The sequence below is a fragment of the Limanda limanda genome, chromosome 11, assembly GCF_963576545.1.
Source record: "Limanda limanda chromosome 11, fLimLim1.1, whole genome shotgun sequence".
Lineage (NCBI taxonomy): Eukaryota > Metazoa > Chordata > Actinopteri > Pleuronectiformes > Pleuronectidae > Limanda > Limanda limanda.
The window spans coordinates 7,060,467-7,088,343 of record NC_083646.1 but is presented as its reverse complement, the minus strand read 5'-3'; the positions used below and the strand labels follow the sequence as shown (position 1 = coordinate 7,088,343).

Genomic DNA, 27,877 nt, shown 5'->3' with positions numbered 1-27,877 from the left:
TCGACCCCCCCCCCCCCCCCCCCCAACCAGCTGACTCATCATGCTCCACCATTACAGTAGTATATTATACATGATTACAGTACCAATAAAATGGAAAAGAAAAAGACTGGTAACTAAAAGAATACAAATTCACAATTGAATCTTATGTGAAATAAAACAAATTGTGATGCTCTGCTTTCATTAGTCTGATGTGTGAACAGCTGCATAAAATAAAACAAATAAGAGATGAAGATAATGCAATGCAAAATACTAAAATACTAAAATAATCATTCAGTGAAACTTTAGGCAAAATAGCAAATATATTCTGGTTCTCCATCTCAACTTCAAATACGTTTAGGGACACAACAAATCAAATACAAATTTTCATTTATAAATATAAAAAATCTATTCCTCAGGCTCTTATATTAAACCCTGGCTGCCCGACAGACAGGTCACCGAGTGACAGCAGGATGGGATGCATCTCCGGAGTGATCTCAGACATTGCAGAAGCTGTTTGTCTCGATCAAAGTGTTCAGAGAGAGAGATTAGGTAAGCGAGGCAATATGTCTAACAACCCTCGCCACTGCCTACCCTCCCTGCTGCCCCCTCAGAGTAAATAACCTGAGTGCCAGCCGCTGACCTGACAGAAAATTGCCTTATTGATCCCCAAAGCGATTTTCCACCGTGGCCTTTTCTCCCGAGAACCCACTGCAGCAGTTTTTCCAGGAGGACCGTTGGGTAAACTGTGCTGGAATGAACTTCTGTGTGTGTGTGTGTGTGTGTCTGTATGTGTGTTTGTGTTTGGGCAAAAAGCAATACTGAGAATTGGGAGATTAGATGGTCCTGCTGAGTCATTTTCCTCGGACTCCACTAGGACACATGGTACATTTTTTTTTTTAACATATTCAGTTCCCAAGGAAGGGAAAATGGAGAACGAGCACGGATGACTTGGGAAACACATTCCTCTTTCTTCCTTTTCCATTCTGTATATTTAGCTGTAATCTGCAGGAAAACGCCTGCGGTGCGAGTCTGTCTTTAGCAGAGAGGTAAAACAGCCGCCTGTCAGTTCTCTCTTAGAATATTCAGCCCCAGGGCACTGTTCAACACCCCTTAGAGGAAAAGTGTCAAAACATACACACACAAACACCAATCCCTGAATGAACTTTTTAGCTTTGCTCGACTCCACGGATGTTTTTCTTTATCTGAAAGTCTTTTCTTCCTGTCGTTTTTATTTTTCTTTCTCTGCATTCGGGCTGCATAAACCTGTGTTTATGAACCGTCAGTGTCACAGTGAGTGGTGGTGTGTGGAGGCTGGCGGCTGCTCTCATGTCGGCCCAAAAATAAATTGTGTTAGTGAAATCCGGCTACTCTGACTGTTTGAAGAGGAGCGAGAGTGGTGCACAGTCCCATGCCTTTTTAATGCCCGTGTACTCAAGGTGCTCATCGTATAACAGAGCTGAAGTGAGTTTTGACTATTTCAACGAGCTGAGGCGAAAAAGCAACACATCAAAATTCAAATAAAAGAAGAAATACGACTCAATATGGAAAGAGAGATAAATAATCTGTACTGTGTGTCCAATGAGTGACAGAAATTCTTCTTCGACAGGGCTAAACACCAATATGATGGTCATAATATTTTTCTTTAAAAAATGAGACCATGTTTGTATTGCATTTCTTCAATAAGGTATTCAGTAGATCTGTGAGGATTAGAGCCTGACCGATGCAGAGTTGTGGGGCTTGAAGCCAATGCTGATCATGGGAAGTAAAATATAAATCTATGCAGATTTATTGGCCGATATACAAGATAAAAAATTTATAATGATTTGCCAGTGATTCCAAATGTATTGTTATCAAACCCTGCAATTGAAATGCAATTGATATGTTACAGTTAAGCTATAAAACTGTTAACAGAACTATAAATACAAGTTTTCATATCAGAGATACCAATATAAAACAATAAGGCTCATATCAGCTGATCTTTATCAGCCAACTGATAAATCACTCAAGCTCTAGTAAGGTTTTTCTCAACATCTAATCATTTCTATACATTATAACAAGATAGAAAATGTACCTTAAGTATCATATATTCACTGAGACCTTGTGATAATAGAGTCTTTACAAATGATGGAAAAAACGATATTCGAATAAAGATTCATGGAACAAATACTTTGGTATACTATTTTTCCAAACTCACAGACTTCCTCTGAATGACAAGAATTATGCAAGAGACACACATTTCATGGAGTCATCAGAAAGCCGCTGACCCCTGGGACTCATAAGACCTCCCATACAATTCAAAGATTGACAGAGAGCAATGAGGAGGCACACGAGGGGTCGAAGGAGGAGGAGGAGGAGGAAGCTGGAGAATTTTAAGTTAAGGGTGAATGATGAAGGGAGGAGTGAACCAGCGATAACTTACATCTAGCCGTTGGCTCGGAAAAGCAGGATTTTTAGTGAGAGCAGCCACATGACTCATAAATCTCAATTGTTTTCCTCGTGTTGTCCAATAAAATAAGGCCGTTCCCCTGGTGGGTGACAACAAAGTGCTGAAGGGGCACTTTCCAAGAGCTGCTCTCCCGGACCTTATGTCAATAACAGGCTGCAGGAAATTCCTCTCCCTGATTCCGACAATGTTTGTGCTGGTGTGGATGAGTGCGAGGCGACCTCTGACCTTGATACGACTGAATGTGTGACAGAGAGAAGGCCAACAGACTGCCAGCTGACACTGATATCCTTCATCTTCTGAGGGGAAAACAAACACCGCCTCCGCCAAGTCAACTTCCTGTTTCCTGGAAAAACCTCAAGCGTCTCTTTTTCCAGCCGCTCAGACATTTTTATCTGTCACTCAGGGGCAGTTGGACTGTGCCAATACCGACTGATGTCTCCATAGCTGATGGAGATGAGTCACTTACGCCTATTGGAAATAACACGAGGAAATGAGATCGGAGATTAGACACAGTAGGGTGCAAATCTGCTCTGGATACACTGGTAATTATCCATGTAAAGTCCACGAGGAGGTGGGGCGTGAGTTGGGATAGAATGAATTCCCTGTACGGTAATATATTCCAAGAGAGAGCAGGAAAAAATACACTGCACATTAACGCAGATCAAGGAAAACGGCGAAACGCAAGAGCGTGAATATAAGTGCAAGTGAAAGGGGGGGGGTGAGCTAACGGGTTTCTAGAGCACACACAACCGATTGAGACACTGCTACAAAAGAAGAAAAACAACACGTGTGTCTGCGTGTGTCTGCGTGTGAAGAGCATTTAGAAGCAGAACTGTTTATGCTAATGCGTGTCAGGAGACTGCAGGTACCCCGAGGCGATGCCACATTAACATTCTTGTTCAAATGTTAAGTGGATGAAAAAAAAAAAGGGGCTGATTCAGCACTAATATTACTGGCGGGAGGATGCTAAAGAGCGATTTGTGGCAAGAGGCGAAGACGGGACATGTAATCGTGGAGGAAGTGAGGGGAATTAGAAGCAGTTTGAAGAAAAGGTTGGGCTGAAGAAAATCAATACGCAAAAGTACAAACTTGCCAATAAATAAATAACACCGATGAATCTCTGCGACGGCGACAGATGCTTCATCCGCCTCTCCTCCTCCTCAAGTGCCTCTGATGGATCTCTGAGCCGGGCATATGGCACGAACTCCTGCCACCGATTCACACCTGCCCACCAGTTATAATTTAAGATCCTCCAACAACTCAACTCCACTCTACTCATCACCTGACCCTGTCGTCTGCCCAGCCAGCTGCTCCTCCATCTATATATATATATATAGCATATATGAACGGCTGCTATCAGTTACACTCCGTCAGATCAGATATACTGCCTTCAAATTCCACGGTTAAGTATGATGTGCCTGCTCAAACCTGCTGCATGATAACAATCTGTATTTCATCATATTTTGGACAAACCCCAGCCTGCCTGACTTGGCTGAAGATTGTTTTTACTTGGCCTTATTAGTAAATTTTCTCTGCTGACTTAAAGCCAGAAGACAAATTTTACCAAACTTGGTCCTCCTGAAGTTTGTTGTGTGTTACATTTGTTAGGTCCCGTAACGTCAGCAATATAATGGATTTTAGGTAGGCATCGGATTATCTCTTCAGTTTCTCTTAGAATGCACACTTTTTATAACACATATTATATATATTCTTTATATTTTACATGTATTTTAAAATACAGACATTAGATCAAATTTCCATTTTGAAATAAATTGTTAATCTCTGTTGAACCACTGAATGTAGGAGCAAAGTCCATTGACCTGCAACACAACAAGTAAAAATGTTTCCATCTTAACTATGTTACTTTTCACTGCTTTGGTAATGTACAAATTTACAGATATAACAATTCAAAAAAATCATGTATCAATTATGGTGGTGCTTAAAGAGAAAAGAAAATCACGAGGTGTGTTGTCAGCACTTTAGAATTTGCTGTGGTTTGTGGTGCAGATTTTTAAATGTGCATTTAGAGGTTGAGTGTGTAACCCAGGTTATTTTTTGTCGCTACAGTTTGCAGATGTTCCCTAAACGACTCACATGCATCGGTAGACACTAGCTCAACTAAATCCTCCAGCTCCCACTCAGAAACTTTAGGGATGGAAACAAGTAAAGTAAGATGATGTGCTATAAGCTAAATTGAGGGATTTCGTCTACTTGGCCAGGTTTCCCTTTAGTAATCCCTGTACAGTCATTAGAAGACAGACACAACAATGTACTTCATAATGTCGCTGTGCTTTATTTCCTTGCAGTTGAGTTTTGGCTGCAAATGTTACCTCACACTGAGATCATGACCTACATAACGATGATACTTACTTCCTTTGCAATATCTCAGCCACATTAACTTTGCTTCTTTTCACAAGATATCATCCGATGATTCCTCCTCTGCATTGTACTCATCAGGAAATTGAGATCTTTTATTAATATTTTATTTTGAAACTTGCATTGACGGTTGGTTTTACTGTCACCAAAGAGCCTTGTGAGAGATAAAGTAGGACAGGACACATATAGATGGCAGGCCATAAACAACCGTCCCTATTCTGCTTTAGCTCTCCCCGCTATCACTCTAATCACTCTCACATACAATCACTCCACTTCTCCATCCTGGTGTTTCACAAATAAAAAAAAATGTTATAGGATCTGTCTCTGTCTCTAAAAACGCCCGTAAAATTAAACTCAATGGCTGCAGTGTGAAGCCTTGACATGACCTTTTACCATTACTTAAATCACATGGAGGGTTGGTGTGCGACATCCTATAAACAGTGGGACACCCCAATAAGAAAAATAGCTTGCAATAAATCCTTTAAGCGTAAGGGTTCAGGACATTACATTAGATATGGACATTTATTTTAAGACATTAAAGGAGATCTTGTAAATCCCCTGGCAACAACATCTCCTCAGTGTGGGCCTATAGTGCTGGGATTGTGTCCCGTAATGTTCAGTCTGTGCCCAATGGTGTGGGAGTGGAAGCTCTTATTAATCAGCAGCCAGCTCCCCTCTCCGAAGCTGTTGTGCAGCTTCCTACTTGTTGGCACACGATTAGGGACGGAGATGGTTTATACGGTTTCGCTGTCTCCAGGCAAACACACACAGAATCATGTCTCCATGATGTCAGAGGAGATTACGTTGAGTTACATTCTAGGATCAAACCGTCACTATAGTAACTACCCGCCCAAACCCTAACCCCAAAGTCCCCACTTGCCCTTGCCCCTTGTATTGCTGCGATTTAACCCCCAAACTAACCCTGCCAGTGCCCCGGTGACCAGATCCTTCAATTAAATGGCTTTTAATATCCCTTTGTGCTTTTTATGTCATTTTAAAAGCTTGTGTCTAACCCCAGCTGAACCCCTGCCTCAACTCCCAATCTCCACCAATTACTTGATGTTATAGAGCAGGACCTACTTCCCCCCTCACTTGTTTACCATCGAAAAATTAATCAAACTTTCCTTCATGATTTTGGCTTCCACAGTTAATTAAACTTGACGGCGTCATGAATAAAACTATGTCTTCGGTGTAGTTGCGTATTTTGAGGACCTACATACTGAGCAAGAAGCAGCATACCCTGTTCCGATGAACTGCATGCCCGGGAGTATTCTTCACACATCTAGTCCCAAACTACACCAAAGCTATCAGTCTCACATCGTCTTATCCAGTGAATAAATTGCTGCAAGTGAATAATCACTCGGTTTTGCATAATTAGCTTCATCATGCCCGAGTACGGTGCAACGCAGAGCCAAGCAGCCTGGCCTAACTTTCATGTTTTACATTCCAGATGAACTGAACAATCATAGTCGGTGTCATTACTGGAAACGAAGCCAAGAGACATCCAGCCCAGATTATAATACCAGCGAGTGAATCAGCACGGCCTCTAACCTGCGATGATAATAATATATCCTAACATGAGCACTGTTCGCCAGGGGAGCCATCGGTTTCACTGGGCAGATGATGGGAGTCAGCCAAACGTGAAAAACAACCTCTCTCATTCCCTTTCTCTCTCCCTTGACAAGCACAGTACAGTTGCACAGGAACAAAGTATTCCTTGTATAGCAGGACAGTCTAAACAACAAGCCAGCAGATGCCAGAGTCGGAGCAACAGAGTCCGATTGGAAAAGACAGATGAAGCCAGTCGGGAAGTGAAAGAGACAAAAGAGAGAGAGAGAGAACGATGTGAGATCCATACAAAACAATGTGTGTGGAGTAATGCAACAAAACTGGAGGTCCAAAGGAGGAGATAAAAGATGAGGTCTACAACAAGAAAGCAAAGGCTCCTCTTCGTTCACACTCACTATACATTATTAATGTGAGCTGTGGATAAATGAGTTCAGCTCACAGGGAGGGGTAGATGAATTGCCCAGAGTATGTACCCTTAGATAACCTCAAAATATGTAAGAGTACCGAGTAGCCAGAAGTGACAGTGGGTATATACACAGATAAAAACAGGACATCAGCCGTCGGTCGTGCTTTATTAAAAATCAATAACTTATTCCGGGTGCATTTTTTTGGAACTGACACAACAGGCTCTCATTCTGCAAATGTAATCATGCCGACTTGTGCTTTCAAATTAGTGAAACATGTCACAGTAATGGGCAAATTGAGTGCTTGAAAAAAAAAACGACAACATCAAGTAGCTAAGAGGTTGTAAACAAGTCCAAACACAACAATGTTAATACTACACATCAATCCATCCATAATCTGCAGCACTTATCCTTGTATGGGGGTCGCAGGGGAGAGCTTGAGCCAATTTCAATAACAGCCCCTGTTGTTTTGAGTCTATCAAATTGCAGAGTGAAGAGTGTGCAGCAAATAGGAGTCATTCAACTTGCATAATAACAGAAGTCGGCAAAATATAAATGCCTGAAAATAAAGTAAACACACAAAAGCAGAGGCAATCTTCCCTGAATGAAGGTAAGTAAAAAAATAAACTGTCAATCGATCATTTTAGTTTTTGTTGTGATTCCCCAGGTCGGGATAATTTGCTGTTTTTCTTTGTCGAATAGGTCAATTAAATTGTTTTATCCATCCACTGTACAGAACCCAATCTGAGAAGGTCACCCTGCAATTTTTCCAATTCCATTTGTTACTATTTTCTGACGTTTTATTGACCAAACGATTGATGATCAATGACGTTATAAGCAGTCAAGATAAATCAATAGTGATAAGGTGACCTCATATTGTCTGGTCTCAAACTCGTTTAGTGTCACGTCAGAGCAGTCGTTCAATTGTGTCTTTTCTCTGAATATAAACTCAGGTTCTGAACAGCATCCCTCCTCTCAGACGGGATGAGGCTGGGGAATCGGTATGTGACGCCACAGGGAGCGGGTGAATCATACCAAAACCTTGGAAGAAACACTTTTGCATTAATACGAATAGTGCTTTTGGTCGAGAGCCAACTCCTCCACTGTCAGCTCGGTTTGCCTGTGGCAGCCGGAAGCCTAACGAGAGCCCTTAGTTTGTTTTGGTCGGGGCTTTTCTGCTCTGTTAGCTCCTTTTAGCATCGTAAGTTCACTCAAGTGTCGTCTTCGCTGCTAAAAAAAAAAAAAATTGGTTCCCCACGGCCAACAGAACCCTGCGTGTGAGAGCACTTCTGCTTCAAAACCAAGTCCAGTAAAAACACAACCACATACAGGTGAGCTGTGATAGCTTTCGAACACAGATGAGACTCATTGAAGGCTCTTCTTCACTAATTAAATTCATTATCACTGATGAATGTAATATTTCATCTCAGCGCTACTCATACGTCTGATGGAGAGCTGAGGTCAAAAGGTCACGTTGAAGTTTAATTAACACATCCCTTATTGTCTTCTTTTTATAAAATTGGCTTTTTCGAATAGGTCCACAAATCAGGATACACAACTTCCTCCATGTTTTACTCATCAGCTGTTAAAAACATAGGCTTCGGTAAACTGCCTTGATAGCAAATAAATACAACTACTAATTAGTAATAGCTAGTTTCAATTATACATTGACAGCGTTGCCAATCTGTACAAAGGGCACATTATGTTACATCCCATTTCAGGTGGAAATTAGATAAGGAAGCTTTAATTTACAGCAGTAATTGCATCAGAGGCATCCAGCTATACTGTAGATTACAGAAAAATAATTGGTCCTTCATGCCAATCAGTGTTATAAACCCTTCCAGGCAAGGATCTTCTAAATTACTTTTTAAAAGGTTTAAAGTAATTGCAATTTTTCATAGGATCTTCATTTTCGTCCTTCTGATGCAATTCTTGAGCACGTCTCGAACACCCATTTGTAATCCTGATTCATCTGCCCTTTGCTTAAACAGTTAATATCTCCCCATCTAATATAATTACAGTAAAATGTTCCAGCTGCAAGAACCTAGAGGTCAAACAAGAAAAACCATTTGCAAAAATTACAGCTTGTCAATCCTTCAAGATCTGCACACAACACAGTGCCATTCAGCCCAGGTATTGAGCAACACACACACACACACACACACCATGTTAACATGCTCCGGTGGTCTGTCAAATTCAGTTTAAACTGTTGAAATGTGTTCATTTATTTACGATGAGAAACACTGAGAACACACTCACTGTCAGTGCTGTGCTGACTAACTAGCCGAAGCCGGGGAAAAGTCCAGGCAGCTCCATTAAACAGTTGATTTCCTGTTGCATTTCCTTTTTTACATCATTTAACAAATGGCAACCACACAACCACTTCTACAGTTGAACTTCTGCGTAGGTTTTATACTGCTTTTCAGAAGGTTTTATTTATTATTGCTAACCTGGAAGAAGTAGTAAAGAGCATTGATTGGGTGTAATGGGTTGTTCTGTTTTCTGTAGTAATTTACGAAGCAATAACAGCTAATTACGCCACCGATTAACATAACAAGGGTAGAATACGAGACGTGTAACCCGATAAACAAATTATTGGTCCATCAATGCTAGCAAACCTGAAAGCAAAAACAAGGCTACTCAAAAGAGGACTTGATTTTTGCACCAAATATATTTGTTTCAAAATGAGCCACGACTCTGGAATCTAAATGACAGAAAGTTGTCCTAGTGACTACAGGCAGTAGTGGTGATGTCTTACTTTGGGTTACGGAGGGAAAAGTACTCAGTGAAAAGTTAACAAATAGCGTCAAGAGCATTCAAGAAGCCAAAACAGCCACAACAAAGAGATAACACAAGGCCCAAAACACATGTTTAGTTTTCCCTATCTACTTTTCAGCAGTTCTGGTTGTGCCGGTGATGCTGAATAAAACAGATGAGTTTGTTATTTGATGCATTTTCATGTTCTTCCTGAAGAAAATGCCCTCAGGACTTCTTGTATGTTTAAAGGTTGACAGTCTCTGCCTCCACATGACTCTATTTGCTTCTCCCAAAATATCTAATAATACATTCTCCAAGCTCTGTGTCCTGAATGAGTCTAGAAACTAAAATAATACATTCATGTTTTCGAGTAGCTAAAATACTGAAAGATGGGCAGAAGCTGAAGCAGATGCTGAATGGACCAGTCAGCATTTGGTCGCTTCCTGTACACACGTACACACGTACACACACACGTACACACACACACACACACACCCCTCCCCTAGAGATGGGTCTGGTTTTCATTTACCTTCACTTATCTTCTTCCATAAGCCTAAGTCTTCTTTTGAGAGCGCAAGTGCCTCGACTGCCACAGATGCTTTATAGCCAACCATACACACTGGATTAAGTGTTCTTACAACAGTTGAATCATAACGTTAGATCTGAGAATATGGCCTTTAACATCTGCCCTTTATTAAGGACTATGATTTAGCACACTGAGGATTTATGGGGCAATATACTAGAGACACTGCAGGTTGAAAATATATCCACATGTTACTTATCGACTTATCTGGAGGACAAAATAAAGGGCAATGCTAAAATGACAAACGATTCTGTTCAAGTGTCCACCACTTGTTGCCCAATTTAAGCTATTTTTAAACACTGCTTCTTTCATAAAGCTCAATAATTCCATTGGAGAGTACTGTAGAGAAGAAGTAATTATAAAAATTAAAGTGTATTTTAACGACAAAACTGAACAGTGTTTATTCACTGTCAGAGACTCCAAAATCACAAAATGGCAGCACCCAAATCCAGGATATTCTGGCAGGAGGAAGTGTAAATGCATTGCCCATCTTTATACAAAATCTTAAGTGATCTTTGACACTTGCCTGAAGAGCAACATCCTCTCAGATGTACTCGTAACCGAGCAATGATAATCACGACTGTTGTTAAGCCACATATCTGTTTAGCCGGAAATCCCAGACAATCCAGTTCCAAGGCAACACCAATTATAAAAACACATCTTTCACATAAATCTGTAGAAATTCAGCTTGGGCTCAGTCGAGAGAGAATTTCTTTATAAACCTTGAAGGTCAGAAAAGTACTTTGTCATCATTAAGGGTTCTTATGAGAAATCTGTATCATTATCATCATTGGAAAAGCCTCATTTGTAATTGTCACGTGAAATGCCATTTTCACAAGTGCTACGATCTCCGTCAGAGGCACAATCATTTCTTCCATCGCAGGTAGAAGCCACAATCTTTGACCTGCTTCATCTGGAGAGGACACATTGTCATTTCCATCACTCTCACTGTGTCCAGAAGATCTCAGCTGACATCATTACCAGTGAGCAGATGACGAGGCTCACATCGCGTAGGGAAGGATTCATCTGCTGCAGGTTTCCACTCTAATTAACTGAGAGATGGTTCGTGCTTTCAGCTGAGCTACCATATAAAAAGACTAATTAGATCATTTGCATGACCCAGAGGAACTCTGTTTCTAACGCGAGGGATAAAGGTAGAAAATGACTCATAGAAACAGCACCCATTCCTCAACCTAGTGTTGACTGATGATTTTATAAGCCCGTTTTCAAATGTTGGTGACAAACCCTCAACAAATTCAATGAATTATCTTATATCCATATTGCTTTATTCCTAGCTCGTTTTAAAACAAACTGTAAAACAGGTTTTGATTTGATCTATTCTATCCTGTTCTATCCAAAGGCTGTAAAGGGAATATCAATTATTATCCAATTGTATAAGATTATTAAAAGACATAATAACTGAAAATTATGCATCAACTATTTTCATTATTGATTAATCATATTCTATTTTCCAGAAAAAGATTATCAGGTCTCAGTTTCTCTAATTTGAAAATATTATTTTCTCTGCCTTGTTATAATTGGGTTATAAAGAAGTCACCACTAATACAGTTTAATTGGCACCTTTAGATATTCCCTGACATTAAATCAATGAATTAATGAAGTGATTGGCAGATTAAAGACGATAATGCTAATAGCTGTTACTGGAAATATTATTCCCATAACTCATCAGACTGAGGTCACTGGTGACAAATTAAAATGCTTCACTCCCCTAAATGTACCTAACAGGGTGAGTGAGTGGGGCAGTGAAAACTCTTTTTAGTTGTGGCTTTTAGAAAACCACATGTGGCTGTTCATATAAGGAGAGAGACAGAGAGAGAGAGAGAGAGAGAGAGAGAGAGAGAGAGAGAGAGAGAGGGAGAGAGAGAGAGAGAGAGAGAGAGAGAGAGAGAGAGAGAGAGAGAGAGAGAGAGAGAGAGAGAGAGAGAGAGAGAGAGAGAGAGAGAGAGAGAGAGAGAGAGGGAGGAAATTGTGAAGATACCAGTTCCCTATTTTAGTCTCATTCCAGCCCATGCAGTATGACATCAGTTTCTGTTTAACATTAGCTGGAACCTCATTTTTTGGAGTTTAGTAAAGAAATGAAAGTCAGGTTTTACCCAGCAGAGAGTGATGAACTGAAACCACAAGATGTAATCTCACCAACTGAAAAAACACGATCGGACGATCAGCAAAATAACTCCCAACCACCTTGACGTGTGAAACTGGGCGACGACCTCCACCCATTTCCTGTTGTAACTGAAACACATTGTGTCACCATTTACTCTAGAGAAAAGTACAAGTGTAGACTTTCTCTCTCGGCAGAAAAAAAACCCTGATCGCAAATGGGAGCCAAAATGAAAGTTGACATTTTAGATAATTAAGGATAATAAATGTTTTAGAGAAACTATATCCTAAAACAGGACCTCTCTTTAAAAAGTTATCATTCCAGATTTTCAGTGATAATGGGTTTAGCAGTAGATGTGAACCAAATGGTTTCGGTCAAAAGTATTCTAAAGAAGCACTTCCACATCCACCCTGAGACGGCTGCTTTCATGAACAGGAAGACTCTTAGTGTTGTTTCCCAGAATGACAGTGAATCTGGGTCTACCTTGGTTCGCTCAGGTCAAAAGAAATATCCAAGAAATATCCAAAAATTGAAAGCATGCATCTATTCCGCAATCTGTGTAATACTCATGCTCCAGAGATATGCTTGTCATTGACACTTCTCATCCAATCAGGGATCAGTACAGGTTGTCCTTGCACACGGTCAATAGCAGACCATCAAATCAGTTTGTTATTTACCTGCCTTTCTACAGACTGTGGGCGGCTGAAAACTGCAATTATCCAGCCGGCCCATCATCCAACCTCGACAGAAACAAGAGAAATCTATACAGCTCCCTAATGAGCACTGAGCACCGCTGCTGCCGTTTGATTTGGGACTTAATTGTGATAATAATGAACAAATACACCCAGCGCTGGCTAAAATGGTTTTGTAAGCATTCAGCTAATTAATGGCCATTTGCCCACTGATGCCGTTAAAGGGGAAAATCACTAAGGAGGCACATTTTCCTCTCGACACACACAGAGAGAGATAGACAGCTCGGTGTTGACCATGAAAACGGTCTGGTGAGCTTTCCATACAAAAACTGTTGTCGTCACTCTGGGGGAAAACTCGATCCTGGCCAACAAAGGCCACTACATAAAAGATGATGTTGTCTTCCGGTGAGCTGCCTAAATTGTAGGTCATAGGCTTGATGGCATTATTCAGCCGTCTTGAAAATAAAACCGAAACCATGTCACAACACGATAACAACAATGCAGACGGGCCAATCAGCAGCGACAGCACCGGGCAGCTCACCCTGGCTCTCTAGTGATGCAGAGGAGGGAATAATTGGCAAAGCATTGGCAGTAAATATTCCTGAGGCCACACATTGCCAAGAAGCAGGGAGGAGGGGAAATAAAAGAAGGGAGACAAGAAGGAGGAATAACAAAGTCAGTGACGGTATTTCCCCCCATAAAAAATTCCAACGAAGACCAGACAAAAAAAATAAGTAAGGAGGAAAAGGAGAGGGGAGACATGTGGGGACGATCAGGTGTCCTGGCCGATTCCCTGTGAACACGGCCACGCATGTTGTTTCTGACCAATTAGGCAGGCATAAAGGCAGGAGGCTGGACCTCAGCTGGGGGCCCAGAGAGTCTGCTGGTTACATCTAGGCCAGTGTGTCTCTCCGCTCACTCCACTTCTTTGCTATTTCTGCCTGAGCAGCGAGGCCAGAGAGAGGAGGCTGGGGGGGGAGATGGGAGGGACGATTTCATTTGGCACCTAGCGCGGGATGTCAAGCAGCGCCCGCAGCAAACCAGGCCACCCCTGGACCTCTCATCTCTCATCATGGACTCTCTACATCTGCAGCAAACGCACACGCAGAGTTGCACATAGGAACACACACACACACACACACTCATTACACACTGCATGAAGCAAGCTCAAACTGGATTGGGCTCAAAGTGGCTGTGCCATTTGCTGAAAGTGTTGCAGGATGCTGAGGGTCCATGTGCATTTATAGGAGAACAGGCTGCTTATCCCTGGAAAATTAGCTTATAATGTCAGCAAGAGCAGTGGAAAGTTTCGGTAAACACACTGAGAGAGACCATGTAGGATTTTGGGTGAATCTGGACGTATCGAAGTCAAAACACAGGAAGGGATCCCGAGTGAATTTGTGCGTTTCCCAGTAATCACAAGGCTTCAGAAGCCGGGATTCAGAGGTACACACACAATGACCCCATTATGTCAGCACTGCCGTTAAGTCAAGAGAAATGGGCTTCGATGGAACTTACTGCAGCATCACAGCCATGGAAAGAGGGACACAGTGTTAAGGAGATTTCTGAGAGTCTGGGTGATGAAACCTGAGAGCAGCGTTAATCTACTTTCAAGGAGCGGGGGGGGGGACAAACAGACAAAACCAGGCGACTGCTGCCATACAGAGTCGCCCAATCATAGCTCTTTGCACTCCTCTGTTTGACAAGGAGGTCAAAATGTGGACAAATACTAGTGCAGGACATGACACTCTGCTTTTACTGGGAAGTGACGCAAAACCCCGGAGGCTACGGTAAACAGAGAGGGGGGTCAGGGCGGGGGGGCGGGAGCGGGCTTGGACAAATAGAGCAAAAATTGGCTGGTCAGGCCTGGTTTAAAGACTCTGCAAATGTGGAAGTGAAAACTGGATTGTTATTGTGCAAGAAGCAAAGAAACATCTGCAAACTGTCTTTAAAGAAAAGCTGAGGATCACATTTATTGTTCACATGCACCACACCCCCGCCCACACACACACAAATACACGCACACACACACAGACACACAGACACACACAGAGCATACGACCTGTAACCCTAATGTTGTTCAATTCTAGGCAAACAGTAGGAACTTACTGGCCTCTCAAGTGAGAAAGGCATTTTATTCATTCAAGATGTGATCCTCCACTTCCACCCCTGACCCACACACACAAACACACACACATACAAAAATAGTCCACAGAAAAAGCACACACCCAAATAAACATATATGCCTCTACAAAGCAGCCAGTGTGCATCTACAACGTCTGCACTTGCACAAGAGACAGGTCCACACACACAGACACACACCTTCTGGGAAGCATGCCTCAACAGAGACACTCATCCTGAAGTTAGTGGCTCGACCACAAAGGGAATGGGGGGGTGGAGGGGGAGAAAACTGCACTGAAGGCACGAAGGATATGAGCTAACATCTCCCCCTTTTTACCTCACATCCTCCCCTTTTCCTCTCTCCCTTCCACCCAATCTCTAACTTCCTGCAGTGATTGCCTGGGGGGGAAAAAGACCTGGTGTTGTAAAGCTTAATCAGCTTTTTATCGCCCACTGAAAAACAAGCTTCCTTGCTGGGCTGTGATGTTCCTGCCTGACATTTCCCTGTCTCAGTGTTATTCTGTGGAGCACCAGACTTCCTGCATGCAGCTGCTTTGGCCTTTCGGGTCATCTCTCAGCCCGAGGTCCAGCCCTGACTGTCCTACATTGTTTTTAATTGTGTCCATGCAGGCCAGGGGCTGTGTGCTGACTTCAGGGGACAGAAAGACAAGAGTTAGCTATAAAGGAAGGAAATCAATACTGTCGTTTTCTAGCAAGCAAGCAAGCTCTGCATTGGGCATCACCGCCTCAGCATGTAGTCATTGAGGTGCTGAAGCAGGTTGTTCAGATTTTTAACTGTAATTTGAAACTGGATTTTAAAACCTGTCCATCCACACTAGAGTCTTCGCTCTGTATGAGGAATAATCCCTGTCCATATTAACACATATCACCTGACCATTCATGGACACATGGCAAAAACAGGAAGCAAATTGTCTACTCTGCAGTTGGTTGCTAAGTTACAGAAAACACCACCAATGAGAAACGGCAATAGTGAAAAATGAGACGAGTTATTTCTTTTTTTTTTTACCAACAAAGTGGTCGAACTGTTACAGACAATTTACAGGGCCATTTCCAAAACATCTGTTTGTACCCATCTATACCAAAATGGGACCAGCGACCTTTTCCAAAATTTTGTTTTAACCACTCGAAAACTCCAGAGTGGTGTGGACAGCAGGCATAGACAGCAGAGTTATTTGTTTTAAAACTAAAACATTGTGGATATATATCCTGATATTAACTTATTAAGAGGGTGAGGATTAAGTTAACTGTACATGGTGCATTTTTTAACCACAAGTAGGCACTATATGATTTAATGAGTGGGCGTCCACCATTTTTTTCACTTTTTTGTTCTCCACCACATCACCCTCATTCGTTCAAACCCTCCACATTATGGCGAAAAAAAAGACACAGCAGTGTGCCAGTGTCGGCAGGAAAACAGAAAACTGCTAGCAAGTAGAAATGAAAGTGACAGATTTGAAATAGCTCTAAGTCTGCTTTGAAAATATTTGAATAGCAGGGTGGAGCACACTGTTTGTTAGGCCTTAAGGAAAAAGACAATGTTGTTTGATGAAAACAAACTTTGCTGTACATACTCAAAAGGAAAAAACAAACTCATCACTATAAAAAAAGCAGTTATGGTTGAAATGAGCTCTCACAGTGTTTGTTGGTTTCATAACTCAAGGTCATAAAAACCTGCAATTACTCAATGCAGGTTGACTTTGTTTTCATTTTGGAGTGTTTTGCTTTGATCACACTAATGTGAGATCTTTTGCTCTTTAACTGAATGAGACAGTGGGTTCACACAAGTAACACATACCACGTAACTGTATGTAGAAAACACTGCTTGAAACATGTTCCTTGCAGGAGGTATAGCTTATGGGCGCCTCTGTTAAGTCAGTTTGACACATTTTATCTCAGAGGGTTTCACAACGGATCTACAGACTCTGGTTCCAGCTGTTGGAGTTCCCAGTTTATCAGGTAAGGAAACTAAGAACTGCAAAGAAAATAACTATCAGAATAAAAGTATTTGCATGATGACCAGGTTGCTCAGTAAACCTTATTCTACCCATATTGACACAAGTTCCACTTTAACTCACAGTGTTATATACATTATTGTAACCCCTTATTGCCTGAATTAATTTCCAATATATAAAAAAAATATTATTTGGTTTTTGGCTGTCATACAGATGCTAAAGAGTGGAGATTGTTGATTTCAATATAGCATATACAATAGATATAAAATTTAGGTATGAGGCAAATTAGCAACATTAGGCATAATGGGGCATAACCGTACTTTACAAATTTTCCCGTCTCTGGTATGTCAATTATTATATTGATGCTGCTTTTGCTTGAAATTGAATAACAACTTATGTTTCTGTACAATCATTGCTGTTCCATTATCACAGTATTTCAAATACAGCTTAATACCTCAAAATAACTTTGCTGCACAGTACCAAGGGGCTAGTATGTATTTTCCACTCCGACAACTAGATGACAGCAGAGTACTTCCAATACCTTCATGGTATGATGAGGTATGTGTAGCTTTTGCACCATCAGGCATTAGTGGGATAAAAAGACCGGAATGGGGTTTGAGGCAAATTCGCGACATTCGTCTAAAAGGGGATAATGCTGTACTTTCAATACACACTAAACAGTCAAATAATACTCCTGGATAATAACAGGACAGTAAGTAATGAGTTAATAGAAACCAGCAAATCAGCTATTGCTTTAAGAGAATCACCCACTGGGTTAATGTGACTCAGACAAATTAGTTGCAAAAGAAAGGAGGATAGTGAGAACTGTATTTACAGAACTGTAACGAGTCGGAAAACTCAACCCTACCCTTGACTCATTATTATTATTAGCTGCTCATAATGTTAACAACCTGGGATGTTGCTCTACTATTGTAATTACATTCGCCATCCGAAGCTATGCCAACAACGGCCATATAACAAGAGCACTTAAACGTCTCAGAAATTAGATCAAGGGGTCAGTTTCTTCCTGTGTGACAGAGGGGGGGGGGGGCTGACAATATCGGCCCTTAGCTGCAATTATCTTGCACAATATATCGATATCAAGCAGCTCCGACAACCGACCCCCCCCCCCCCCACATAAACAGAGCAAAAGACCACTAAGGGCTCACATTCCAAACACCAGCCGCTGACATTTGCACAGCTTCCACAGAGAGGGAAAACACAAATGTTCCTCTGCTCCGTGGGGCCGCCGGCTCTTTCTCCAGACTTTGTTCATCTTCCGCTTCTTTCTTCTCGCTCAGCAGACGGCCATTTTCCCAGACTGAAGGTTATTTGGCACACCTGACTCGTAGCGGGAGACAGAGGCGGAATGAGGGGTGGAGGAAGGTCGTGGTTCTCAGAGGCAGCCAGAAGGTGCCGGCTTAACGGCAGCATTTTATTCACACAGACACCCGGCTCAGTGGTCATTACCGCTATAAGGGGATTTCAGGTTCAGCCACAAGCTCATCACTCTGGGTTTGTGTTAGGTTTCGCCTCCGTCGTTGTGTTTCTGTGTGATGTCGCAGTGAAATTATTGTTGTGTGGGTGAATTTGTTACTTTCCAGTTTTGTCGTACTCCTGACAGTGTAAAATAAATACTTTACATCATAGCTTCTACCTTTAAGTGTGGATCAGAAGTTTTTAATTTACATTAAATTGTTGTACTTTATCTCTCAGGAGCAAAGTAAAAACACATCAAAACATCTCAAATAACAGCAAAGTGCGGTGAGACATCATCGTTTTTAACTGAAGGACAGTGTCATTCAAATGTACTGTAGATGCTCAATGTTTCTTTACGTAAACCTGACCTTTGACCTCTCAAATAAATCGGCCTACATAGGTGAAAAATGCAAACCTCATAAAATCTGAAAGTTTTCAACTTTTTCTCTGGAAGCAAACAACTCAAAACTAGAAGTGCAAAGAAACCTTAAGATTATATTTTCTGTTGAAACCTAAAAGTAGTGAACTGAATCTTTGGCAAAATGTCCCTTCAGCTGTTTGGTTAGAAACTGAAATTATCAGATGAGCTCTATGTATTCAGAGAGTGAAACTAAATTATAATGGTTTCAGCAAATATGCTTTATGACTTACGTCTTTTCAGCATAATGGACTTTTTGTTATGCATAACTAGTGCAGATACTGGTATAAGAGATTTGAAGAAACAACAAATTAAACAAGGCAGATATTAGATATGTCTCTGAAAGACTCATATCTTCCCATTGTTATTGGCCAACTGTCAAATCCGTTGGGCACTCAGTTAAACTGTTTTGTTGTTCAAATAACATGGAGGAGGGTTACTAGGACGATGCTCATTATTCTGAATTTCACACCCACAGCAGTTGGAACAGATGCACCTCATTTGATTGTTGTAAGTCTACCCAGTGATGCAGGTGGGCTTGTAACTGGATGGGTAAACACTGTGGCAACACCTCCAACCTCCAACTGTCAAACTCTCCACATTCATACCCCAGGCAGCGAGTGCACACAGACACAAACACTCACAGACACACAACCGGGACAAAGAAGCCCTGAGGAGTTGAACTGCTCCACTGGAGGAGGCTCTGCACCGAGAGGCTGCAGCACGTCTGTCCTGCCACTGCGGTGCTTAGCTGTCGGCTCCATCCCCCCCCGTGCTGCTTACCTTCTCCCCACGTGAATGCATCATATGTTAGAGGCCAAGTTATTATGTATTTTCCAATTTCCTCAAACAAGGCCCCTCGTTTGACTGCCCCGGCAGATCTGTGTTAAACACTCAGCAGATTAGAGAGAAAGCAAATCTCAGGTTTTATGCAAACTGCCTTTTTAATGCTCGCTACTCGTTTGAGGAATGTGATGCTGTAGAGACCAACAGAGGAGAGAGAAAGAGACGGAGGCTATATTCTGTGAATGAGCCTCCGCCCTTGAATTGCTACAGAGCGCCGATCATTCTCTGATGTCTCCTTTGCTCCGCCGGTGCATTTGTTTGGATGTGCTCCCTCTGCAACTCCTGCCATCCAGTATTTTTTATTACTTTACTCTATAAGTTCCAGCCTGACTTAAGAAAATGTGCATGCAGAACAAAGACTCTCTCCTGTTGCTCCAGGTGCACATTTTTCTGGTGCGGTCAACGCAATCCAGCCTCTCCAGCTGGAGCCAATGAGGCAGAAACAGAGCATCACAGGCGACCCAGTGAGCCACGACATCACAGAACTACAAACAGGAAGCTGTTTGAAAATGATCATCTTCGCCCTGCTGAGGACATTTGGAGGAGAATGAACCGTATCCAAGGGAAGGGAGGTGCCGGATTAGGTAAACAGCGTTTGTTGGCATCCTGGGGGGGCCCGAGCTAGTGGTGGGCCGCCTTCAAACATTTGCCTTGTGTGATCAAGCAGTCATTGTCCCTTGTTTCACCCTCTCTTGGCTCCGGGTGCACACACAGAGGAGGAAGGTGGGGAGTCTGCTTTCTAGTCGCTGGCATTTGTGAAAAACGATGCCCATTCAAAGTTTGGGCATTGAGGCTTGTCTGTGGGCCGGGCCAGACTCTCTCTGTTGGCTTCGGGAAGGGGGGGGGGGGGGACCCCTCTTTCTACATTCTCTTACAGCGGAAAAACAAAAAACACTGATTTAAAAGAGCAGCTTGGTCTGTACACCACAACTCAAGCTTAGAGTCTGACAACTAAAAATTCAGCCCTGTATTATATTTAGTGCTTCACAGGAAAACACATCAAAACACGTTAGTTTCATTGTTTCTATGACTCTTTGGTTTTACATCTATAAACGTGGACAAAGCGCAGGCTGGCTATGTGTCAGCGTGTGCTGGCAGCGTGAAATGTGAGCCTCCAGGAAAAAAAAAAAAGGAGAAGTCGTCTGGAAGGCTGCCAGCCGGCTGGAGACACTGGGAACTGTGGCAACAACAATAGGATCCGGACACGGACACAGCAGCATGCAATGCCTGTGAGCAGGAACTGTCTGTTCTCCAACGCCCTAATAAAGAGCTTCACTCAAGGACACGCAATTAATATTCCGCAAAGATAATTAGGCAAATAGGGCGTGGTGGAAAAATAGCCGATGATGACGACCGCAGGGAACGGACTTTGCCAAGCTCAGCTTAACAGAGCGGCCGAGCAAAGTTACACTGACATTCACTTGAAAGAGCATCGACGGGACACAGGCAGTGAGTCAGTGAGAGCTCAGCGCACGAGGGCAAATAACCCCGTGTGTCCTCTGACGCCTCAGTTATCATGGAGCACTTCACCTCTAGGTATGGAAGTCATGTGAGCAGCCAGAGAGGATGACAGCGGGCCCGAAGTGAGAGTGACAGCAGGACTTATCCGTGTCACATGCCGAGGATGAAACCCATCTGCACACACACACTGCCCACTGGCTTCCACCGCCTTCACTCCCACTCTTTTTCCTCCACCCCTCCTCCTCCTCCTCCTCCTCCTCCTCCTCCTCCTCCTCACCAGCCTGGAGTGGGTACAGATGTGTGAGCCACAGACGCTCCCACTCCGGAGCCCTTATTGGACCCACAGGGCTCAACACAGGCTGGCAGACAGCTTGAAGAGCTCCTGGCCAAAAGGAGCACACACAGGCACCATCATGTTGCAGCCGATTGTGTGAAGGAGGTGGAGGTGCGACAGCTAAATGCAGGACATGCTATCATGCACGCTGACATGATGGAAAGTGTCTCATAACAGCGGACATGCAGAGAAATGTATTGATTTGATTCATATACAAACAAAGTAAGATTATATTCGGAAAACACAAACAACCTCCCGTGAAGAAATAAATAATAGTTGTGTCACGTTCTTTCTCTCCGAACACTTGTCAACTCCAACTCCAGCCGTTCACAGAATATTAGGCTTCATCTAAACTCAGCTACACACACAAACTTCCAAGTGTTCCATTCCACATCTTCATTAATAGAAACCCAACAGGAATTAATTTGGCCGATTGTGTGAAGGGGATGGAGGTGCGACAGCTAAATGCAGGACATGTTATCATGCACGCTGACATAATGGAAAGACTCTCATAACAGCGGACATGCAGACAAATGTATTGATTCGATTCATATACAAACAAAGTAAGATTATATTCGGAAAACACAAACGACCTCCCGTGAAGAAATAAATAAAAATTTGTCACGTTCTCTCTCTCCAAACACTTGTCAACCCGGGCCGTTCACAGAATATTAGCTTCATCTAATCTCAGCTACACACAGAAACTTCCAAGTCTTCCATTCCACATCTTCATTAATAGAAACCCAACAGGAATTAATCTGGCCGATTGTGTGAAGGAGGTGGAGGTGCGACAGCTAAATGCAGGACATGTTATCATGCACGCTGACATGATGGAAAGTGTCTCATAACAGAGAACATGCAGACAAATGTATGGATTTGATTCATATACAAACAAAGTAAGATTATATTCGGAAAACATAAACTACCTCCCGTGAAGAAATAATTAAAGGTTGTCTCACGTTCTTTCTCTCCGAACATTTGTCAACTCCAACTCGGGCCGTTCACAGAATATAAACTTCATCTAATCTCAGCTACACACAGAAACTTCCAAGTCTTCCATTCCACATCTTCATTAATAGAAACCCAACAGGAATTAATCTGGCCAAAAAACGGCAAAGGCACCGGGGTAAATTTAGCCGAGTTGATATGATTGAAAGGGATTTGTATTTTGTCTGTCTGTTTGACAGCGGCTTGGCAAACAACTGTCCCGCTGCTTCTGTGGAGACACAGCGTCGGTTCTGTCAGACAAAAAACTTCAACAGCGGAAATATAGCTTCTTTCAAGTGTGCTTCCCTGGGTTTATTTATATATCGGAATTTGACAGACAACTATTCAACTGTCGTGTTCGTATTTTGAGAGCATGATTCATTTATGAAAAGACTGAAACATGTTTAATTCATGTGCATTTTAAAAACCCACAGAAACAAGATTTGTCATTGAGGGGAAAGTAGATTAATGTCTGATCAGATGATTTGATCAATGTGAAAGATTAGAGGTTTCTCATTTTACACAGATAACAGTTATCCTGGATTCACCTCACGGAAAACATTGTTTCAATTTTTACTTCCCTTGTAATTCCACAGAACGAATGATGCTACCACATGTCACCTGTCCACATCCAGCAGAAACGTTAAAGTACCATGTACAAACGAGTCATAGCACTAACATAGCTTTAATTAGATGTTATTACTCATATATAGCTACTGCCCTGGAAACACACCCAACACAGTTCCTGATTTTTCCTCTCTTTATTACCAATCTCTACTTCCCCTGTGATTCTATCGGACCTAAAATGCTAAATATAACTGAGCATCTTGCAGAGAATGTCCTACACCTCCCAAGAAACAGTTCCTGATTTGCATTCACTTTAAACTCGGTCTCAACTTCCCCTTGTTATTCCACACAACCCATGAGGCTACTACATGTCACCTATGTCCCCCTCCGGCAGAAATATGAAACTGTCATGATCATGTCACTCGCTCATCCTTACCCCTCTGATTATCTGACTGTGAGGGATTAGATATTCATCAACGTGCACAGGTAATGGCTGTCCTGTCCTAGATTCCCCTCCGGAATTAAACATAGCTCCTATTTTTCAATCTCTAATTCCTTTATAATTCCACACAACCGAGTCCTCTGTCCCTCTCCTGCAGGAAAACATCAAACTCTGCATGGTCACCATCTCGCCCTTATCTCTGAGATGCGTTGATCCATGAGATCTATAAGATATCCATCATCCTGCACAGATACAAGATGATTCCACACACACATCCCCTCTATGCAGGAACTTGAACCTGTCCTGATCGTGTCATGCGTCCTTACCTCTTTGACTTTCAGCCGGCGCTCCTCGCTCTTGGGGTCGCTCGGCTTGCCCCCATCCCTCCCCAGGGGGGGCTTGAGCAGACACCTGGTGAACTTCTGGTAACTGAAGGTATCCGAGCCGGAGGAGGTCACTCTCTCCGAGGCTGACTCCGTCCTGGACCGGGACAGAGTCATGTCCTCCTGGGCTCTGTCCCCGGCCGGCCGGTCCCCCGTGGCCTCATGAGGGACAAGCGGCTTGCGGATGAGGCTCTTCAGCTTGGTGCTGGTCTCCCCCCTGGCGGAGGTCACACCCCGCGGGGGGTCCGGCTCCTTGCCGGCTCTCTTCAGGGGCTCCCGGGCATCGTTCTCGGTCCCGGTCCCGGACCCGGAGCCCACGGTGACCGGCTGGGTCTCGGTCTTGGACAGGAAGATGCGTTTTAGCCGGACCGAGTCTGGCAAGAAGAAGAGTGCCCCGAAGCAGAGGGTGACCAGACCCGAGAGGAAGAGCAGGAACACGAACTTCTGGGACAGGCGCAGACCCATGCCCGAGGCCGACACGCCGGGCAACTTCCGGAAAACCATCGGAAACTTTTTCTTGGAGACTATGCACTAGGTTAGGGTTCCTCAGCTCAGGTTCCTCAGCTCAGGGCTGTGACACAGTCCGATCCGCTGCCTCCACACATAAAACACACAATGTGGCTGTGCTCGGGATTAACACACACCCCCCCGTGTGACACTTGCACAGGTTCAGAGGCTCAAAGGCTCAAAGGCTTGGTGTCATCCTCGCAGAGTAAACAGCTCACCTCGCTCTCCACTGGATCTGCACTAGGTTCGGGCCCTGCCTACATGCACCACACACACCTACACCTCAGTGGGGGGGGTGGGTCACCTACACAACACCACCACTGACACCCACAGACTGCACTCCGGGGTGTGGAGGAGAAATGGCTCCGGAGCGCTGAGCTGTTTATTCCAAGAAATAACGGGATCACCGGAGCGTGCGCGCGTCCGAGGACACACACACACACATGCACTTTTTCACGAGGAGGACACAAATCACGCGTCTCGCAGTGTGTCAGGCCCGGGGAACAAAGTTGTGTCTCGATGCATTATTATTATCTCCACGTCAGTAACACGCTGCCCATCTGCAGCATCTCGCTCCCGGTCCCCGGTTGTAAGAAACTGCTGCTGCCGCCCCCCCACGCTGCTGCTGCATCATAAGCCCCTGGAATCCCATCTACACAAACCACCACCACCACCGTGTTGTGTTGTGTTGTGTTGTGTCTATGCGGTGCAGCGTGCGGACGGAAACGCGTGGATCCGCATGTCGCTCCTCCCGGTGCAGCCTCCCCGGCTTCCCTCCCTCCTCTGCCCGCTGGCTGGCGTCAACACGCCGGGCGAAGCGGAGCGGCGCTGGGCATGGAAGAAGAAGAAGAAGAAGAAGAAGGCTTGTGTGTCCCGGGTGAAGTTATCCGATCCGTCCAAATATCCGGAGAATAAAGAAGATCCACCAGTTTCTCCACAAAGACTGACACCACCACCACCACCAGTGCCGCTGCTGGTGCTTCTGCTGCCGCCTCGTCGTGGCTCCGGAGCCGGTCTCCCTCCTGCTCCCTGTCGGTGTCGCTGTACCCGGCTTGCGTTGAAAAAAAAAAAGAGGCGAGAGGAGGAGAGGGGCTGGAAATGTAACGTATAGTGGCAGATAGAGATAGGAGGAGGAGGGAGGAGGAGGAGGAAGAGGAGGAGGAGGCGGATGATGATGAGGAGGAGGAGACGGTCCTCCGCTCCACGATCCGGTGGCTGCTCGGATTCCGTTAATCCGTTTGAGAGGGTCTGATGGAGCCTCCACATAGAGAGAGAGGAGAGAGGGGGGGAGAGGAGTGTGTTTAATCCCGGGAAAAACCTCCACTAGAGGGGGATGAATCTGCTTCAGTCCCGAGGAATTAAATTAACCACATTAGCCCGTATACACCCAGGTAAACACCCTCATTACCCGCCTCGGTTTGGCGGATGGCTGCTCCCCTTACCCCCTAACCCATGAGAGGAACCACGGAGACAAACACCAGCTCATTCTTCTTTTAAATTATTTTAATTCACGTTCTTTTGGGGCTAAACCTGTTGCTAGCTCCCTAATTAGCACATAGCTAGCTTTATAACGGTTTTATCCCCAGGTGAGTTGGTCACGTAAAAAGAAACAGGAGCCAGAAGTTTAAAGAGCTCATTAAACATTTTAAATAAACACTCGCCGCTGTTTTGTGACATTTGTTGGTTCACTAAAGACTCTTTTATCGAACCGGAAACAAACCAACAGCTAAAGTCCACTGGTTTGTATGTTAATAAAGATTTATTTATGAGTTTCCCCAGCTACTTCCTGTAAGACTAATTCCGCACCAGGAAGTGACGTAACTCGTTAATTGGTTGATTGGAATTTGCTTCACCAAAAAACGTTTGAAGTTATTGTTCTGTTGTTAATCATCATATTTGGATAATTCATTCCTATGTTTGTCTTATAATTGATGATACGTTTGTTATTTGACAGATATTTTTAGTTATTTTAATTGATATGTAATTTGATGTTAAATTTAACTGTGTCCTCCAATTGTGTCGAGTGTCCATGACTGATTAAACTTAGCATCACCAACATATATTTTCTATTTTCTTTGAATACTTACTTCTTCACACACTTGAGCATAAGATAAAGTATGCGTAGTCCATACAAGTTAATTTATATTGCTTTATATTTATATATTCTGCATAATTTTAAAAAAAAAACACGGAATTTCCATTTTTTGGTATTCTTTATTACATTTGGGACAAAAGTTCCTACGCAATATGAAAAGTCAAAATAATAGCAATAATCATCACACTTCATAAGGTGTAGAGGTCTCCAGTTTGGGTCAAATATGGAACTTATACAAGCTAAATGAATAAACCTCTACTGATTAATAATTGCGTCCACTTACGAGCCTTTTCTGCAGCTTTCAGCCGTATGACAGGGGCTTCATCAGGGGATGGAGTTTCCTCTGTTGTCATGGAGACAGAACTGTTGGCATGCACGCTTGGTAACCGTTCAGATTTAGCTCCATGACTGAGCAAACTCCATCTGCTGATGAGGACTATGTGATACGCTTAAAAACCTATTATTCTCAAACTAATAATTCCAAAGCTCGAGTGGACTTCTGTGCCTGATTTACAAGTTTAAGTTTGCTGAGCACTTTGAAATCGTGCTTCGAAGTTCCAGCGACGTACGGGGCAGATTATAAAAGTGTGTTTACATAACGTTGACACAAGCAAGATAGCAGCTAAACTGTAAACACAGTGTTTTCCCCGGGTTAAAGAAGACAGATGGGCCCGTGAGTCGGCCATTACTGAAGAGCCCGCGCAGCACTATTCAACTAATGTGTCTGAGAGCCGGAGCGAGAAAACAAATGTATGATCGGTTTCAGTATTGGACTTTAATTGCAAGTCATCCTCCTCTCTCTCCCCCTCCTCCTTCTTCCTCCCACAACACGACTCCTCACCGATGGGCCTCCGGTTCTCATTGTGTTGCCTCAGGTTTTCCTACTTGTCTTCCCACATTTTCCACATTTCCAGTGAAACCCTAAGCACTTTTTAAACATTGTGACGCATGAAACTCCTTGGGCTCTTCCTTTTTCTTGTCGCTGTCAGTTCCGTATGGTGGGATGAGCTAATGCAACGGTAATTTGTACCGGATTTGACCCCCACATTTCCGCTGCTAAGCCGTCTCCCTCTGCAGCCCTAATTGAGTGCGAGTGGTTGTCTGTACTCTGCAGAACAGAGGGGGAGACGAGGAGACAGAACTGTTGAATTAGCCTTTTTTTTAATTTTGGGATCCAAGAGCGTTTCCTCTGAGAGTCGGTAAATCTGTGAAGCATGTTGTGGGCTTCGTCCCAGACAAAAGGACAGTGTGTAGTTAAAGAGAGAGAGAGGAGCTTTGTGACGGCTCAGTGTCTGGGCTGAATTAGACTTCAACGCTGTGTGTTTCATCACGTACC

The 27,877-nt window shown here is 43.4% G+C and overlaps 1 protein-coding gene across 2 annotated transcripts in view; it reads right to left on the bottom strand.

Moving 5' to 3' along the window:
- LOC133014793 (mannosyl-oligosaccharide 1,2-alpha-mannosidase IA) overlaps positions 1-25,468 on the bottom strand; it is a 167,872-nt gene extending 142,404 nt beyond the window's left edge. The window contains exon 1 of one of the 2 annotated variants that reach the window (XM_061082057.1): positions 23,883-25,468. In XM_061082057.1, the coding sequence (XP_060938040.1) occupies positions 23,883-24,443 (561 nt within the window). In that variant the 5' untranslated portion in view covers positions 24,444-25,468. The remainder of the gene's footprint in view (positions 1-23,882) is intronic. The other variant, XM_061082058.1, reaches the window with a different exon arrangement.
- Positions 25,469-27,877: the final 2,409 nt, after the last annotated feature.